The 18,097-nt window shown below is 37.5% G+C and overlaps 1 protein-coding gene and 1 long non-coding RNA gene across 12 annotated transcripts in view; one reads left to right on the top strand and one right to left on the bottom strand.

Annotated features, from left to right (window-relative positions):
- LOC139960496 (LLGL scribble cell polarity complex component 2-like) overlaps positions 1-18,097 on the bottom strand; it is a 70,594-nt gene that overhangs the window by 32,591 nt on the left and 19,906 nt on the right. For 10 of the 11 annotated variants that reach the window (XM_071958894.1, XM_071958893.1, XM_071958895.1 and 7 more), the window contains exons 4-9: positions 14,327-14,408; positions 13,447-13,556; positions 12,582-12,728; positions 9,225-9,297; positions 8,450-8,657; positions 4,990-5,202 (exon numbers count right to left, since the gene is read on the bottom strand). In XM_071958894.1, the coding sequence (XP_071814995.1) occupies positions 4,990-5,202; positions 8,450-8,657; positions 9,225-9,297; positions 12,582-12,728; positions 13,447-13,556; positions 14,327-14,408 (833 nt within the window). The remainder of the gene's footprint in view (positions 1-4,989; positions 5,203-8,449; positions 8,658-9,224; positions 9,298-12,581; positions 12,729-13,446; positions 13,557-14,326; positions 14,409-18,097) is intronic. The other variant, XM_071958900.1, reaches the window with a different exon arrangement.
- LOC139960499 (uncharacterized) lies at positions 9,257-12,493 on the top strand. Its single transcript, XR_011790546.1, has 2 exons — positions 9,257-9,366; positions 11,530-12,493. It is a non-coding gene; the product is annotated as an uncharacterized lncRNA (long non-coding RNA).

The raw sequence follows: 18,097 nt of genomic DNA, 5'->3' as shown, positions 1-18,097 counted from the left end.
GGATAGGGTGGGTGGGGGGTCCTTCATTGTCGAACAGCGTATTCCGACACTTTGCAGATACAAAAAGCCAAACCAATTTATCCAAACCAAAAAACAAAAAAGGAAAAATTGGGGCAAAGTTTATACCCCCCACTTGGGGTTACTCCCTAGGATTCTGTGAGAAATTTTGTGAAATTAGAACCCCTCTCCCATAACATACATTTGCAAAACATTCTGACAGGTTTCGGTAAAATGATGAGTAATCCAAATGTCTGTAAAAGGATGGATGATTCATTCAGATCTGTGTGAGAAAATGAGAGCCGAAAAACTGCATTGGCTTCTGAGGTCTTTGGGCAAAGTTTGCCTCCACTGTAAGAGAGTCGTACAATCTCTTTAACAATTTACCATATCAAATATTAATAAATCATCCTCCAAAGCCACTCTGGTTCAAAATTCATTTTGACATCTTGTGTTTTGTTGAATCGGTACTCCCCTCTTCTTGACAAACGTATTTAATGTTAATACTGACACAACCATTACCTGCAAACTAATCTGGGACTGGGAGGATAAAGTGTAAGTATTATCTTAAAACTGTGTTATGGGCTACGGTTGAGAAAATAACAGCAGCATACCATCAGAGGGCACCTTTGAGGTAATGGCTTCGAGCCTCGGCCCCAATAAAGTGAGTGGGGTAATTTCATCCGGGAAAGATGCAATTTTTTCTCCATTTTAAAACAGCTTTCCAAATTGTTACTAAACACAAAATCTGATATCTAGCTGGAACCTAACAATCGGCACGCTGCCAGCCAAAATAACTTGGCTTTCGCCAAAAACACTCGGCTGCGTTTTAACATCTTCGGAAACATCCTTCATCCTTATCTTTATTAAAATTTAATACTTTTAGTTATTATTTATACTATGATAAATGTTTTGGGATGCAAGCATAAAGAGAAGGCTGTCCACTTCTGATCACACAGTAATTAGTGTTTGTCACACAGTATCATGCAGTAATTAGTGTTTGCATTCACACAGTGATTTAAAAAGGCTTCCGCTCTCCGGGGATGGGTTTTTTTATCTTCTTTTACACAAAGGTGACTCCTGGCCCTGGCGGAGGAGAAAATTGCAAAGTTAGAACTGAAACATTATCTTCTGCTGAACGGCGGGGCCGATGCTCTAGGTATGCATCGTAGATAATGTGTGAAGGGAAAGGAGCATTGTCGAGAAGAGGAGAGGAGTCGAGGAGAAGAGATATGACATTAATGTTATACATCCACATTCCTGTCCACCTCCTCCCCCTCCTTGTTCCCCATCGACACTACAGTGTGTTCGAAAATAACGAGATAACTCACTAAATTCACTGTACGAGGTACCAGAGGTGGCTGATGTATTCACTCTCTCTATCCTTGGTTAATCATCTTCAATTCTCTACGATGGTTGAAAGTCTCTCAAAGATTATATTCATCACACTGATGATGTTTTGTCTTAGGCAAATACAAAACAGAGACTTCACGGCGAAACAAAAGAAGCTCCGAAGAGACACCAGTGGAAGGAACAAAAGAAGCTCCTTATGGGGACATGGATACTGAGTGAGTGTAAAAACTCAACGTGGACATGAAAAGGCACACCTCAAAGACATATAACAGGATTTGACAGCTCATTGACCGACAACCTACAGACTGACTCTAGATCCGTCATTGAAGAACAAAGGCTGTGGATTAAGATGGATTTGAGAGGTAACATTGTGTAAGAAGGGATCAATGTTCAAGATCAATTAGGGTCCAAGGATCATGGTCGTAATCATAAGGATCAAAACAGTACCAGGAGGTAGGATCCATGATAATAGAATCCGCAGGGGATTCCAAAGGATCTAAATCCCAAGCAAAGAATCAAAATGGATTCATGAATTAGCAAATGGTAAAAATACATAGGTTCTTCAAACAAATCATACATGTAGGGATCAAAACAGACCCATGAACTCAGTACATACCAGCCAACCATAAGAATCCCTGTAAGAGACAAATTATATGGGTAAGAATCAAACACGGACCTATTAAGTAATCACATAGAATCCATTATGATCCTGATGCAAACCAAATTAAATGACAAGGATCAAAGTGGATCCATGAACTCAATGCATATTACCAAAATCCATAGGAATCCCTATAAGAGACAAATCAAATGGGTGAGGATCAAACATGGATCCAATAGGTAAACATATAGCATCCGATAAGATCCGGATGCAAACCAAATGACAATGACAAGGATCAAAGTGGATCTATGATCACATGACATAATCCACGAGGATCTCCATATGATGGTTTATACCAAATCAAGGACAGTTGGTTTAATTAAATGCTTCGGTGATGTGACAGTATTTGATAGAATTAATAGGAAAACAAAATATCCACAATGAAAACTAAACCATATGAACAGGATTAATATGGATCCATGACACATCCCTAGTGGCAGTCAATCAATAAGTGTCCATCAAGTAAGACAGCTCAGTTTAAGTCGGAACCAAAATGCTGCCTCAAATCCATCACACAAGTGTAGAATCGAGCAGGCAAAATCTCTCCGGTCCCCAAACTGCGAAGATCTTCTACATGACGTGAGGTAAGTCAATGAAAAATCTCCAGACAAAGATTTGCTTGATCAAAAAAAAAAGATAATTTGAAACAGTGGGCAATTGGTCCGTTGACAATTTCCCATTTATCAACAGCAAATTACCACCAAACCTAGAAAAAGAACCAAATGATCGGTCGACACTCTTTGTAAATACCTGCGATTTTTAGGGTGTCTGGGATAAGTGTATCCAGGAAGTGATCTGCCAAACCGCCGTGATCGTACAAATGTGACGGTTCATCAAAAAAATCCACGACAAAATGATCAACAGATTAAACCCATCCAAAAAGGAACCAGAGGCAAAGAGAGAAAGATTTGCAGCAAAATCACATTCCAAAAGTCTTGACCATGGGCTGCTTGTTTGTCACGAGTGCGAAGCCTGTTTTATCGTTCAAGGTGACAGTAAACTATTCTCAATCAAACGGTGTCTCTGTGATGACATTTTAGACTTGATCAAGTCCTTAACCTTTTTCATATGAAGTAAGGTAAGACCATCATGACCACCAAAAGCTTGTTAACAGCCGCAAAATTAATTTATTTTTCATTCCTTCTTATTGTTTGACTTTATTGTCTGCTTTCATTGTAAACGTCTGGTGTCCCTTATTTACTCTTTACTGATATGTTTGTTTCTTCTGATATTAAAACAAATTGCATTCAAGTGAATTTTCCAAATTGTTAAAGACATTTACTCAGTTTTTTTGTTTCTCCATTTCTCTTGGGCCAGACCGAGATCTGAAAGATATTCCAGAATTCATATTCATAGACGAATGACGTATTGATCGCAGAAGACAATTTTAACCTGACACCGATATTATTGAATAAACTATTCTAAAGAGTATAGACTGGAGATGTAACCTAGTTACAGCAGTGTACCCGACAAACCTGTTGACGAATAACAGGGTCAAAGGCTTGAAAATACTGCAAATTTCGACCACACCCTATGAGTCACAGCTAATTAATAATTAATGCACATACAGTAACTTGCACAAGATGACTATTTTCAAACAAGCTAAGAACCAATATTAAAAGGGTAGCATTAGATTTAATATGTGATGAACTCTGCAGCAGAGATGTCATAGTACAGTGATATCAGGAGTGACTACTGTTTCATTTGAGCATTAGTAAACCTAGTCTGAAAAAGGTCAATAACAAAAATTGCATCCCTGAATTTTATAGGAGATAATTTTACCTTGAACCAAAATCAAAGTCTCTAAACAAACAAGAGCTGACAATAAATTTGAAAAAACAAGACACTTGAGACATTTCCTGAAATATTCTCTGTTTGTGTCATACATTGCAAAGTTGATTTCTTATTGCTTGAGGGATTCAACATAGCAAGGCATCTCAATACACAATACCACAAATCTACACAACTCCAGACGTCTTAAAACATCTAGTCTGCTGGATTCTTAGCATGGCAAAAAGTGCATTGGACATCCCTTATATCTACCAAATAGAGCCTTTCTTAATGGTTAAAGCATCTGTTTGCATTTTCAGCCCAAGTTTTCTCAGCAATAAATATACTTGAACATCAAACTGCTTTTTTCAAAACATTTTCTGCCTCTTGATAACAAGAAAATAGTTCTTTTGCAGACTTCAAAACGTACAAAGAAAAATTCGACAGACAATGCCGGCAATACTAAGCAATGAACAAACAGAAAAATAATTCTCCTGTCAGCAGAAGATTAAAAGTTGAAGTCTAGTAGGTTATTAGAAAGATGGTAAGGGCATCCCCCTGGATGAAATTCTGAAGCCAATGTACAACAACATCTGGTATGCTTGAGAGAACCTGTAAAAATTAAACGTTCTTAAAGAAAATACAAAGGATTCTACTAATTTCCAAATTACTAGTACTCTATAGAAAGCCTGACAGTGCTTGCGAAAAGAATATTTCGCTAAAATCCTCCAAAAGAAAAGAAACTAAAAATCTTTGAGAAACTTGTGAAAAAAATGGTGAAAAGTGACTAAAAAGTAACAAAAAAAGATGTGTAAAACTGGAAACAGAAAAACTAAATCCATTGTGAGATCAAAACAAGAGTACTAGAAAGAAAATGCTGCAACTAATAATAAAGGTAACCAGCATCGCCAGGTACGTCACACACACGCACCCCTGCTCCGTTTGACTCACGACAAGTTTTTACAGGCCAACCACGACAGACAAGCTTTTGAAAGAAGAGTGCAGCAAGCATGAAGTAAAACAGCACCACAGGCCGACAGGTGAATGCATACCAAACAAGAAAACGGAAGAAAAAAAACAGAAGAGGATGGAGCAAAGATGGAGGAAAGGGATGAATGCTGACATCTTGGACAAGAAAGTAGAGGATGGGTTTTTTTTTGTGGGGGAGGGGGTGGGGGGATGGGGGAGGTGGAACTGAAGTGCAGACCTACCATATGGAACAATTGGGTCTGTGAAAGGAGCGTTTGTTTCATCCACATTCATAATGATGTAACTATTGTCTTTGTGAGATTTAGTAAACTGCATGTCGTCTACCGCGTATCGGGTAATCTCTGCCAGCATTTTATTATTCCCGTTCTCTCGGAGGGCAAATAGCCGGGAGAATTTCACGCCCGCCTTTTTGACCCCCTGTAGAAACTCTCGGGCTGTACAGAGAAACAAAAGGGCCCAAGAAAAAGTAGGAATTTGTGAAGGACTGACGAAGAAAGAGGAGAGGATGTGATTATAATAAAAAAAAAAGTACAAAAAAACAACGACGACAGAACACTGTTAGTCGGGAAAGGAAATATTGCTTGGACAAAAAAGGAGATAGAAACACACCAGGACATGGGTAGGCAAGTAGCTGACAAATTTATTCTTTGCAAAGAAATTTATATATATTAATTTTGGGTCAGTGTTGCAATGAGTCCATAGGTTCGAGTCGACCATTCTTTCATATGAAAAGATTCTAACAAAGGTGGTTTTTTTTTCACCCAAAGAGATCTCGATAAGCGAGTGACTGGAGTTGGGGAAAGATTACTGGGGATGACTGGAGTAGCTCCAACCGTACAATGACCTAACTCACTGCAACACTTATCGAGGCTAAATAGAAACGCAAGATCATATTAATAGAGTTTGCAAGGTTAGGTTGTAACAGTTCTTGAAGCTATGAATGTGATGGGTTTTTTTCTTTTCTTTTCATTTCCCTGGAATGTTAATAAAAAAGTAGAAGCAACATGGTGGAATGCCAAAGAAAGCTATTCTTCTTTATTTATGATTTTTTGTTTAAACTATACAAGATTTAGTGGAAAAGATCGGATACCAACTATCGAATAACAAAAGAAAATGACAGAAAAAAAGTATGAACGGTTGAAAGTATCAAAATAGTTTAAACAAGAGGAAAGGAGTTTTGATAAACATCGTAAGATTTGCAGATGGCAATCAAACTGTCAAGTTCTAAACCTATAATCTAAAAATATGGGAAGGAAAGCAGTTCTTGAATATTTTTTTTGTTTCAAACCCTCGCAAACTACGATATTGGCCACTTAAAGCACTGGATGTGCTTGCAAGGTAACACATCCCTGCAAGCAAATAACTACATGTTAGTTCTCTTGCATTAGTGTGTCACAACAAATGCTTACCCTTTCGAACAATGTTAGTTTCCTACTTCCTGGTAAAGAAATTTCTGAGCCTAACCAGTCGGTCCAAAATATTTTTTACAGCACATGTCCATAAGGGGCAAGTTTAATACGCAATATTTAAATTTTTCTATGATTCTATAATTATTACAAATTGCAAATGTCGTTTATGCTGCTAAAAGATTAGGCTCGTCACAAACCGATGATTCCACTCGTGCTCAGAGAACAAATTTTGTGGATGCATTTGTGCGGAACAAATGAACTTGATAATTCAGCTACAACTCCCTTAATTTGGTGGTATGTGAAACCTACTCAATAGTATTGTCCGTTGTACGTTGTCCTTGGACAATACAGACCCCTTGTCTTACATGTTCTGAGCTAAAACTGATACTGAAAAGCACTTCTTACTGTAAAGCATATTTCTCAGCTTAAACACTCCATTTTAACACCTACAGTGATTTCGATGGTGCTTCACAATCCCATTAAGAAGCATACTTTCTGTCTTCTAAATATCACCCTGTCACTTTCAAGTTTAAAAACTGCTACGAACATCTCCTATCCTCATACACTCTAGGAGGCTATTTGAAAGGAAAAACATACTGAAAATACAACGGTCCATTTTATTCAGTTTCACCTCAAAGTTGCCCCAAAAATAAAATCCCAACACTCTCTACTTAGAAAAGGAAGGAATGTTGACACTATTGGTAAAAGTGGTTCCCGTAGATCTGAAAATAAGGTGTGATGAAATCATTTTATGGACGAATTAGGACAGGACTGATTTCATTTTTTTCTCATTATGTTTCCTTCTTTCTTCATTATTGTTGGAGGTGGGAGGGAGCATGGATGGGAGGGGGGCTTATTTATTGCCTCTCACAAAGACAAACTATTGATGAACAGAGGGCCACAATGGTCTGACATATAAGAGAGATATATAGAAGGACAAGATGGACGATCAAACTAATGTATACAAACCACAATAACACAGTTCTAACATGATCGCATTTAACATTAACATGATCTTTATGCAAAGATCTTTATTAATACATCTACCTATCAAACACTCTGTCCTCAAAATGAATGAAAATCTCCCATAAAAAAAGTGTCTTGCAATCTTTGTGACAAAACTGACATTAACTTCACAGGAATCTTTGGTAAGTCATTGTAGTAAAAGTTGAAATATAATTTTCAGTCTTGTAGTATCTACATCACTAATGTAAGGGTAGTAATACCAAAGATTCCTTGTACCCAATGTCTTGTAAACAAAATCACATTTTCACAAACTCTTCCCAAGCCATGTGAGACAACTTGTCTTACAAGGTTCTTGAGACCTACAGACAACTTTATTTCAGAGAAGAGGAAAAACAAAATGAACAATCTTTTCAAGGAATCCCAAAATTATCGCGCTTCATATAAAATGTTCATCTTGTTCACAGGTCACGTTATTTCAAATAATCAAAGCTCACCAGGTTTCATTTTTATATCTCTTATACCATTGTTCTATAATATATATATATTATTTATAACTAGCTTGAGCTACCACCACAACCTACTAGCTTCCCTAACTTAAACTAGAGCATTGTTCTCTATGAATGCTATAAGGTATTCATTTATCATCAATAAAGACGCCACATATTGATAATTAAGTATCATTTAATGAAGATAATCTACCTATGTAATAATTCTGGTATGCCAATGTTTTCATTTCAAAATATAGAGAAGCTAATCATTGATTTTTTTTTCAAATTTGCTTTGAAATACATCATTTTTGAAGCTCAAATCAAATTCGTTGAATACTCGGTAATTAACCTTGATTTGGTGAAAACCTCAAAGGTGTCTTTTACTTTGATTTGTAAAAGAAGGGATATTTATATTACAATCAAAACCAGCTGCTTAAAAAAATATGTCAGATAGTTTAAGGCTACAGCAAACTTGCAGACCCTAAACAAACAAAGCAAATCAAAAATTTGAGATGGATCTCTTGAAGGTAAATACTTACTATCTTGCAGAACACATGTAGAGGAGAACAATAGGTCAAAGAGCAACCTCTTACCTCTCTAGGCAATGGAAAGTTAGACAAAAATCCACAGCACCTGCCTGTAACATCACATGACCCCTTATGAAAGGAACATGTATTTCGCCCAGGGGCTTGCATTAACTGTGAAAATGTACAAAGGTTGCTGACTTCTCTATTACAATAAATAAACAAGTAGCATAGTTTCCATAATCCTGAATGAATGTTGTCATGGCAACCACACACTATGCCACAAATACTTACCATATGGTACCGTAGCGTCCTTCGTGGCGGTCATGGTTTCTATGTCCCAGACTGTGTAGCTGCCGTCTGAGTGTGAGCTGCTGAACTGGGCGCCGTCTCGCCGCCAACACAGGGATTCCAACTGCTGGTTACAGACGAAGGTGGCGTCCACTTGCAACTCCTTGCTGTCCCAGATTACGATCAGGCCTCTATTGTAGCCAATCAGAAGCTAGCAGAGATAGGGGAATATATATATATCCAACATTATCAACACGACGTACCTGTCACTTTGCATTCGTAGGGTAAGCGACAAAGTAGTTCAAAATAAAATACCCAGTAGGCCAAAGAATTGCATAGCCAGCCAGGTATATTTTCGATCGCCTTGTACTGAAGACGGCCTGAGACAAAGGTATCTATTCCTTTCATAAATTTTTGTTGGTCCACTGAACATTCATTTTGAAAATATAGAGACCAGGTGGGCAGCTTTTCCCTTCTGCAATATTACTATATGGACAAGATCATCTAGTCTTATGGATCTAAAAATATGAGAGCATCATCGCTGACCTAACGGAGGGCGTCCCCGAGAACATCTCAGTAAATGATGTGACTACTACCAGTAGAGGCAAGTACCCTGTCAATTAACCCAACCCTAGGGTAAGTAGACCATTACTAAACACCAACACAAGCCTCTCTTTTATTAAAGCTTCTCTCACAGCCAGCTGACTATCTCCTCTTTGTAAAAACCGACTATTGAAAATTTTCCTTTTGTCTAGGAGACAAATAATAACCCATGTACCTTTTCTGGCTCTGTAGGATGTTGGCAGATGGCTTCAACTGGACCAGGGTTGACTTTGTAATCATCAGGCACGCTTAACAGAAAGAAGAAGAAAAACAAGAAGCAAGAATAGCTAGTATCAAGTGTGCGGTCCTCTCGTGCAGTAAGTAGCTTTATCTTTGGGCTGAAATAGTCAGTTCAAATCTTAATGCGGCAAGGACACATTGCATTGCTACACATTTAAGTGCTTTAACATTTTAAGTTCACTGTTGAAGGTATGGTACCTGTAACACAACGGTAGGGACCAAACTCTGATACTGGACACTGTCAGTGAAGCTATGATGTAACATATTAGGAGAATGAATTGCCCTGGGGAAAACTTGACACACAGTGTTCCAATGATAATAATACCTTTCATTGAATTACAATCACTTATGGAGACTGTATGACTCCTTTTCCATGTTATTCTGATCAAAAGAATAGTATACTCTCAGGGGTTGACACAATTATGGCAAACGATCCAATTAACATCAGCCATCAAAACAAGTTCAAAATTCCAGACCGAGTTAAATAAACAACCTCTTGCTTAAAAAGCTAATTTTCTAACATTTCATAAAATTGTCCTTAAGGTAGAGAATTTTACAAAATCCTACAGACATGCCTAACTCAAAGTGCTTCTGCTACTCGTATTCTTTCGATAACCTTTGTCCCATAATTGTGAAATAGGTCGGTCTGAGGAAGTTAAAGCCTTTTTTACTATTCTGTATTGCAAGGCATTCCCTCTCCTTCTCTAAGTACTAAGGTTGTAACTACTGCATTATCACATACTTAACATACTGTAGTTTACTGTAGTACATGATAATTGCATCACATTTCTTTCCATAGCTACTCCTTACAAGCAGTAAACTGGCAGTTGATCACTAGGTACTTGCAATTTAACAATTTTACCAAACATGTTTAATACAAATAACATTAGTCCTGATCAAAATACTACTTTTCGACTGATTAAAGCGAGAAAGACATCCTAGCTTTTTCCCGCCCAAAGACATTTTATTCATCAGGTAACTAACAAATCCATTTTACTCTTGCCTTATTTGTTTATAATGAAAGGCCAGAGATTACGACAAGGACAGATTTTGTTGTTTATTTGAAATGAAAATTGAACAGTTTTAAGTTAAGGCGAGTGGGCTTTCTTATTGACCTTGGAAGAAACAACAGATTTTGTGCAAAACTATACTGCTTTATGAGATACTACTGCAGATTTGCTGTCCACCAAATAGGAGGTTGTATGAACTGCAAAAAGGACATCGGCCAACAGGACTGATGTATGGTAAAAGAGCTGACGGGGTTAGCTGTACAAGTCTTTAACAATATGTAACAGGATCATTAATTATTTCAAAACCTATTGAAATGAAACTCCTAAACTCAGCAACAAACATTTCTCAAAGAAATAAATAATGCACTGAATATTGCTCAATTTTTCAGGTAATACTTAACCCGCTACAATCCAAACACACATTTGGTGTGGATTTTCTTCATGGATGTTTAGCAATTTGTCCATTTTCATATATTACATTTTCGGTATGTAGCCAGATTATGAAATCGCTGATGACTCCTTTACTCACAGTAAACATACCCACCAGCAAACCTTTCAATTGAAATTTATCTCTCTTAATGACCAATTTTGCCTTTGGACAACCCGCAAAGGTTTCTCCTCAAGAATCTGCTACTTAACATCACAACGGCATAACATCCACTAGACATGACAACCCTCTACGATTCTTTCTTTAGTTTCTAAATACATCAGAATCCACACAATCAAATTATATAAATTTACCATTCATTGAGACACCATGTAACTGAATTTTCCCCTCTTTAACTCTCCATATTAGCTACCGTAACCGCTGTTACATCAATTATTCCACGGTTTGTCTACCAAACAAACCAACCAAGCTTATCATTTCCAAAGGGCAATTCACCGCAGCTAGCTGCCGTAAATGAGTTATGAATTACTACGGTCAACTTCCTAAATAGCAACGAACGATATTTTTTCCCATTTTTCCATCTCGATGTCTCCTGCACGAGAGTTAATCATTCCCCAGACAGTTGGATGGAGACCAGAGTAAAAAAAAAAAAAAAAAAAAACTGAGATACCGCACGTGAGGTATCTATCGTAACTACGCCTGAGGATCAAATGGCTAAGCGACGTATCTATTGTATCATACCGGCCCTCGAGGGGGGGGGGGAGGGGGGAGAGGAAATCCTAAGTGATGGATTTTTATTTTTATCTTATCTCATCACTGTTGAATTACTTATATCTTTACAGACTCTCTGTGTGTTTTGCCTTCCGGCCTTGGAAATCAGTTTCCGAGGAGAATTATTTACTGATGGAGATACGATTTTGAAGGCAAGCCGATGAGGAGGAGCAGGAAAGAGGAGGTTGCAGATATCTGGGAGGCAAGAGACTCAGCTCTAGCTGAATAATATTCTCAACTTTGAAACCACGACAACTACCGTTAGGGCAGAGGCATTCGACAGTTGTTCCTATGTTCATGTGTTGAGAATGAGTGCAGACAGGTTGGGCTTTGGCAATGTTGCTGAACTTTCTTGGAATAGCTAAGATGGGAAGTGATATTAATTTTCTGATGGGAGTCTGACACAAGGAGTAGACCATAAAGACTTGTAATCCTGACATGATTGGTTCAATCCTGTTCTAGCCAACACATTCTTTTTTCATCCAAACCTCTTCTCAAATTAACATAAATTTACAAACATTACTTCTACAAAAGAAACCACATCCAAGTACCTTCTTAGGACCAAACCAAAAGATAAACTTTAACACTTTTTAAATTGATTTGTTTATGGTTATGCTATGGCAGGGAATACCATGTAAGCCAAAAAGTAGTCCAGTATTTGGTCTTTCACAACAATTTTTATACCTTCCTAGTCAGTTTTCTGTCCATGGTTTGTTTGACTAGTAACATTAACAAGTTTTGAACATTAGTAATCAACATCAATTTTAATATTTCTTTCTTATAAATGTCAAAGAGTTAAGTTTTGGGTTTCTTTGGAGGCCACTACAAACCTCAAATGTAACACCCACAATAGAGAGAATGCAACACAACCTTTCTTGCTTAGAAGTTACAGCAAACCAGTGTTCAATTCTACTGGTATGTAATGAGTTTTAAATTAAGTGTTAGTTACAATTTATTAATTAAAGTGGTTTCATCCAGTAAAAGTAGCAGGGATGGTCAAAAATTGAACTGACTACTACACTTATTGTGGGGGGGGAACAAAATGTTTGGCAGTTATGGAAACAAAAATTGACCAAACTACCACAAAGTGACAAAAATCCTTGAAATCAGTTCGGTTGCTTACTTTTGCATAACGACATCCTGGTAGATGACGTGGTCATTATCTAGCTCAAATTTAGGGACGTCCATCACGAGTATGTTACCACCTTCCGTGCCGATGTAGAAAGCAGTGGAGTCCATAGACAGGCAACACACAGAGACTTTCTTCAATCTGTAATAAGAGTGGACATGATGCATCGACTTGATTCAAAATTAGTGGTGAGGGGGGGGGAATGGAAAGAATGGAAGGAGGGAGAATGGAAGGAGAAAGAAGAATGGGAGGAGGGAGAAGAATGGAAGGAGAAAGAAGAATGGAAGGAGGGAGAAGAATGGAAGGAGGGAGAATGGAAGGCGGGAGATGGAGAAAAGAATGTAAGAGAGACGGGAAGGTAGAAGAGGAAAGAGAAAAGGGAGAAGAAGAGGAGGAAACATAGAGGAAAGGAATTGTAGAGGCAGAGAAGGAGGAGGAAGGAATAAGGAAAGATCATCTTGTAATACTGTCTCAACAGCCAGGTTATTAAGTTTTTTTCTTATGAATAGGAAGGATAAAGACTTTCTTAAAGATGTAAATGTGAATAATAAATATGAGGGCAAACTACAAACCACTGAATTAAATAAAGCTACTAACTAGGTAACTTGACTTGCTATTGGAAGTTACTGTGATAATTATTGTATCATGAAAGGCAGTTGTACCTTACATAACACTGGCAGTCCTTGTGTGACAATACCAAGAAGGGAGGGTTGCTAGGTGACCTTACCAAGAAGTGCAAGGATGTTATATATATCACGGTATTGCCACACGACACTTTATCCTCAGCTGAGATTAATTGAGGAACATTTACCAATTTTGACTCTCCTCTGTGAGGTGATAGGAAAAGGGAAATACTCACTTTCCTTCCATAAAGTAGTTTTGAACCTCCTCTAGGACATCGTTATCTTGTCTGTTGTTGATCTCCCACAAGTGAAGAGTATTATCACCACACCAACTGATCATTTTACCCTGAGAAGAGCAAAATGGAGATTTGCAACAAGGATAATAAGTGTAGTGAAGAACTCAAAGAAAACATCATACTTGAATATGAAAGACAAACTATTTATGAGTAAATTTAAATCCTACATTATTCAGTCAAATATTGTCAAGGTCAGGTGTGAATCTAGTGTGAATTCTGTTAAATTCCAGACAACTATTCCCCTAATGATGGCAAGCCCCTCCTGCTGATGTTTCCACCAGAAGTGAAAAAAAAATGTGTAGCTTGGTTTAGAACTATGCTGTTACAGGATCCCATTGGGAAACTAGATATGAGTGTAAATGTGATCAAAAATGGATACTCAAATTACAGCAAAGTGACATTAACAGGTGATACTTCCAGACAGGTGGTTCTATGAAATGTAGGAAACCTGGTCATAGAGGGCGCACATTGTTAAAAGGTTACCAGTTCATTCTAGGCATAGTAGGAGGTGCAAAGGTTTTGGGGGGACAGGTAAGCGAGGAACAAAGTAAATTGTAGGAAACCTAGATCTCCAATTCACATTCTTCCCACGGAATGCTGAACTTCCTAACAAGATTGAGACCAAATGCTTATTCAGAGACTATCATCAAAATATGTTCCAGATATGGCTTAGCAGTTGCTGTCATAAAAGTCTCTTAATCTATCCCCCCCCCCCCCCCACCTCAAGCCAAAATTTACCCTTGCATTAGAACTGCCCATAAAACATGCAGTGAAAAGTATATATGCATATTCAACAAAAATTTGCATAAGAGAGACTTACCTGGCCAGGAAGGAAGAACAGTTTTCGGACCGGTGCTGCATTTTGATGACATCCAATGAACTCAACCCCAGGCTTGCCATAACTGATTAACATTTCAAATTAAGGAATATTCCAAAACTCTATCATTATACAATGTCAATGATTACAATGAATAACCAGCATCAAAGTAGACAATATATGAGATAAAAAAGTGAGAACGGTCACACCAATCATCATAAGTTGGAAGGTCTGATGAACAACTCTTAAATTGTAATTTATGTCAAATCAATTATAACAAATTAACCTTCACAAAATATGAATAACGATTTACTTGTCATTTCTGTCCAAAGTATTAACACCTCCTTTATAAATTATTTAATTTCTTCACAAATTTTATCTTTTGCCCTTGTATGATAAGGTTCCCATGCATGTAACTTTCAATTAACTACCAATCGATAGTTTATTTATTTTCATTTGTGTTCCCCATGCTCATTACCCTGTCTGTATTCTGTGCGTGTTTTTGTCCCTTCTGTTATTGTTACTTGTCATTTAGCTTTTGAAGAAGATCCTGCTAGGATCGAAACGTCAGGCCAACTTACTTTTACATATTCTCCTAGACAGGCTCTCTAGTGGATAAGCAGTTTGCTAACAGTTTTATTTTATTTTTATTTTCATTTCAACGGTTAACATAGTCTAAACCGCACCAAGCAAAGTATGTGTAAAAACTGCTCGGCTCCATGCCTTAGGTTTATTTAATTGTTTCAAAATCAAAGACCTCCCCTGATTCAACAATCAAAATAACATTAAACAATATGCATTACAACTTTATTAGAAGTCTCTCACTTCCATCAATTTAATCATGGATGTAACAAAACACTTCAATATATCTGAACATTATTACAGTTTAAGCTACTAGATTGATACCCGCATGTCTTTGCCAACTGTTTCCCTAGAAACGCAATAATTTGTCACAGCCTGTTTACAAAATACTAGAAGACAAAGAATCCACATTTTCAAGTGGTTTCTTGGCTACCGTCACCCGGTCGGCTGGTTAATTATCGACAAAGACGGATAACAGAAGCCCGCCAAAACTTCATTCAATAGATTCAAAACGAGATTTGGCTACCAATAGAACTTGACCCTGAAAAAAAAATTCCTTGTTGCATTAAGCAAACATTTTATTTACACTGTAACACTAACAATAAAGCATATTTCAGTCTTGAACTGAACCTACGTACTGCAGTCAGTGCTTAAACATATTGTACAACAATACCCAAAGCATTTGTGAGTTAGCCAGCGCCATATTATAAAAATCATGTTTGTCGTTTGTGAGTGAATGATAGTACTCGCTCGGATCATATCATTTTACAATGGGGGTGGAGGCTATTTTCTTCCCTTTTTTTTCGGTGGGACAAGGGGAACAAAGTCACATATTTTTGTCGTGACGACAAGTTTTTATTACCACATGAAGCATGTTGTGAAATGTGATTTGATTGGTCAAGTTACTAAATTGCCATGTTTAAATCAAATCAAAAAGTTCACACCAGTGTTTTCTGTAAATAAATCACAAGCATAACTAGTAATTGACGATACCACACTGGTAAGTGTTATATATAGCAATTATTCTTCTACCCTTTCGAAGGATTTTTGTTTTCTCTGGAATTTCGTGGATGTGGATACTTTGTCTATGTTACCCTGAAAGTCCATTGGAGGTTGCATTTACAGATGAAAAACCTCATTATTTTCCGCAAAGGCAGCAATAGGCTACTAGCAGTCAGCAAGCAACAAGCAAGGGAAGGAGAGGGTTGTGGAAGTCAACCACACTCAAGAAATAAGGGTCAACCACAGAAGATAAGTGCAAATGATACCCAAACCACATTCTTGTAACATCTGCCCTCAACAATTTTTCTTTGTCTTACTGCCTTCCCCTTCATATCCCACTCCCTCTCAATCTCCGACCCCCCTCCCTCCCCCTCTCTCTCTTTCTATTCCCCTCCTACCCATATGCGCTGAAGAATATCACAACATAAAGTCTAGACTAGCAGAAAACTTGGTTAAATATTAATTGATATCAGCTTTCAGTATACATAGCTCAACCCAGATGGGACCAATGCAAAATGATGTCAGGTGTTTAACAACAAAAAAACAGTTGAAGTTGACCTTGACAGTCCAAAAGAACAATGGTTCAACGGAACCATCTGTTTGATAAAGTGGAGCCAATGGGATCAATTTTCTGTATCAATCTGAATTTCCTGACTAAGCATTTTGTCTTATTATAGATCATGAAACATCGAGAATGTTATTGTTTTTTCCAATTCTGTGCATAAGAGTGATGATCTACTGTTAGATATAAATTTTCGCATAATTTTGTGTAGAGAAAAGCAAACCACTTTGCCTAAATATTTAAGCAATGAAATAATATGCAATACAACAGTAGCAACACTTGATGGTTTTGCTGTGTGGACTATTTATTGTAAGTTTCAACAACTTTTACATATAAAAATTTAACAACCAAAAAGATGCAGTTCTTCATAATATGAAGGGGCATACTACTAAGAAAAAAAATAATTATCTTTCACGAGGGTGATCACTGGTAAAAAAGGACACAGTGCTCTCTCTTGGTGCAAAAGGAAAGCAAAATACTTTTAGGGAATCAAGTTGAATTACCTTTGCCATCAATGAACACCTAATGATGTCATAACAAATCAAACAGTCAAAGTGAAACTATTTTGTACACAAACAGATTAAATGAAGGTTCAAACTTCTAAACTGCTAAATTGACAAGCTGGAAGACTTAACAGTGTTCAGTTACTGAAGGTAAAATGATGTTATTACTGGTCATATGTAATCTTGTACATCAACATCATAGCACATACAGCAACGTGGTTGGGGAGTGTGGGGAAGGGTATCATTTCTTACACAATATTGTAAGGCACGGCCATATGTTATCTTGTACATCAACATCATAGCACATAAAGATCTGTGGTTGGGGAGTGTGGGGAAGGGTATCATTTCTAGCACAATATTGTAAGGCACGGCCATATGTTATCTTGTACATCAACATCGTAACACATACAGATCTGGGGTTGGGGAGTGTGGGGAAGGATATCATTTCTTACACAATATTGTAAGGCACGGCCATATGTTATCTTGTACATCAACATCGTAACACATACAGATCTGTGGTTGGGGAGTGTGGGAATGGGTATCATTTCTTACACAATATTGAAAGGCATGGCCATATGTTATCTTGTACATCAACATCGTAACACATACAGATCTGTGGTTGGGGAGTGTGGGAATGGGTATCATTTCTTACACAATATTGTAAGGCAGGGTCATATGTTATCTTGTACATCAACATCATAGCACATACAGATCTGTGGTTGGGGAGTGTGGGGAAGGGTATCATTTCTTACACAATATCGTAAGGCACGGCCATATGTTATCTTGTACATTCAACATCGTAACACATACAGATCTGTGGTTGGGGAGTGTGGGAAGAGTATAATTTCTTACACAATATTGTAAGGCACGGCCATATGTTATCTTATACATCAACATCGTAGCACATACCGATCTGTGGTTGGGGAGGGTGGGGAAGGGTATCATTTCTTGCACAATATTGTAAGTTACTATTCCTATCACTACCTCAATACTATATGCTGTTTTCATTCCAACCTTTTTATTACTTAGCAACTTTTGTCAACAAAGATCTTCATATTTTCAAACATCCAGTAATAAATCATCTCATGAGATGATGAGAACACAATGTGCGAAGAAGGAAGTTTT

The sequence above is a fragment of the Apostichopus japonicus genome, chromosome 19 (assembly GCF_037975245.1).
Source record: "Apostichopus japonicus isolate 1M-3 chromosome 19, ASM3797524v1, whole genome shotgun sequence".
NCBI classification, from domain to species: domain Eukaryota; kingdom Metazoa; phylum Echinodermata; class Holothuroidea; order Aspidochirotida; family Stichopodidae; genus Apostichopus; species Apostichopus japonicus.
The sequence above is the reverse complement of the archived record's forward strand: the minus strand, read 5'-3'. Positions and strand labels throughout refer to the sequence as shown.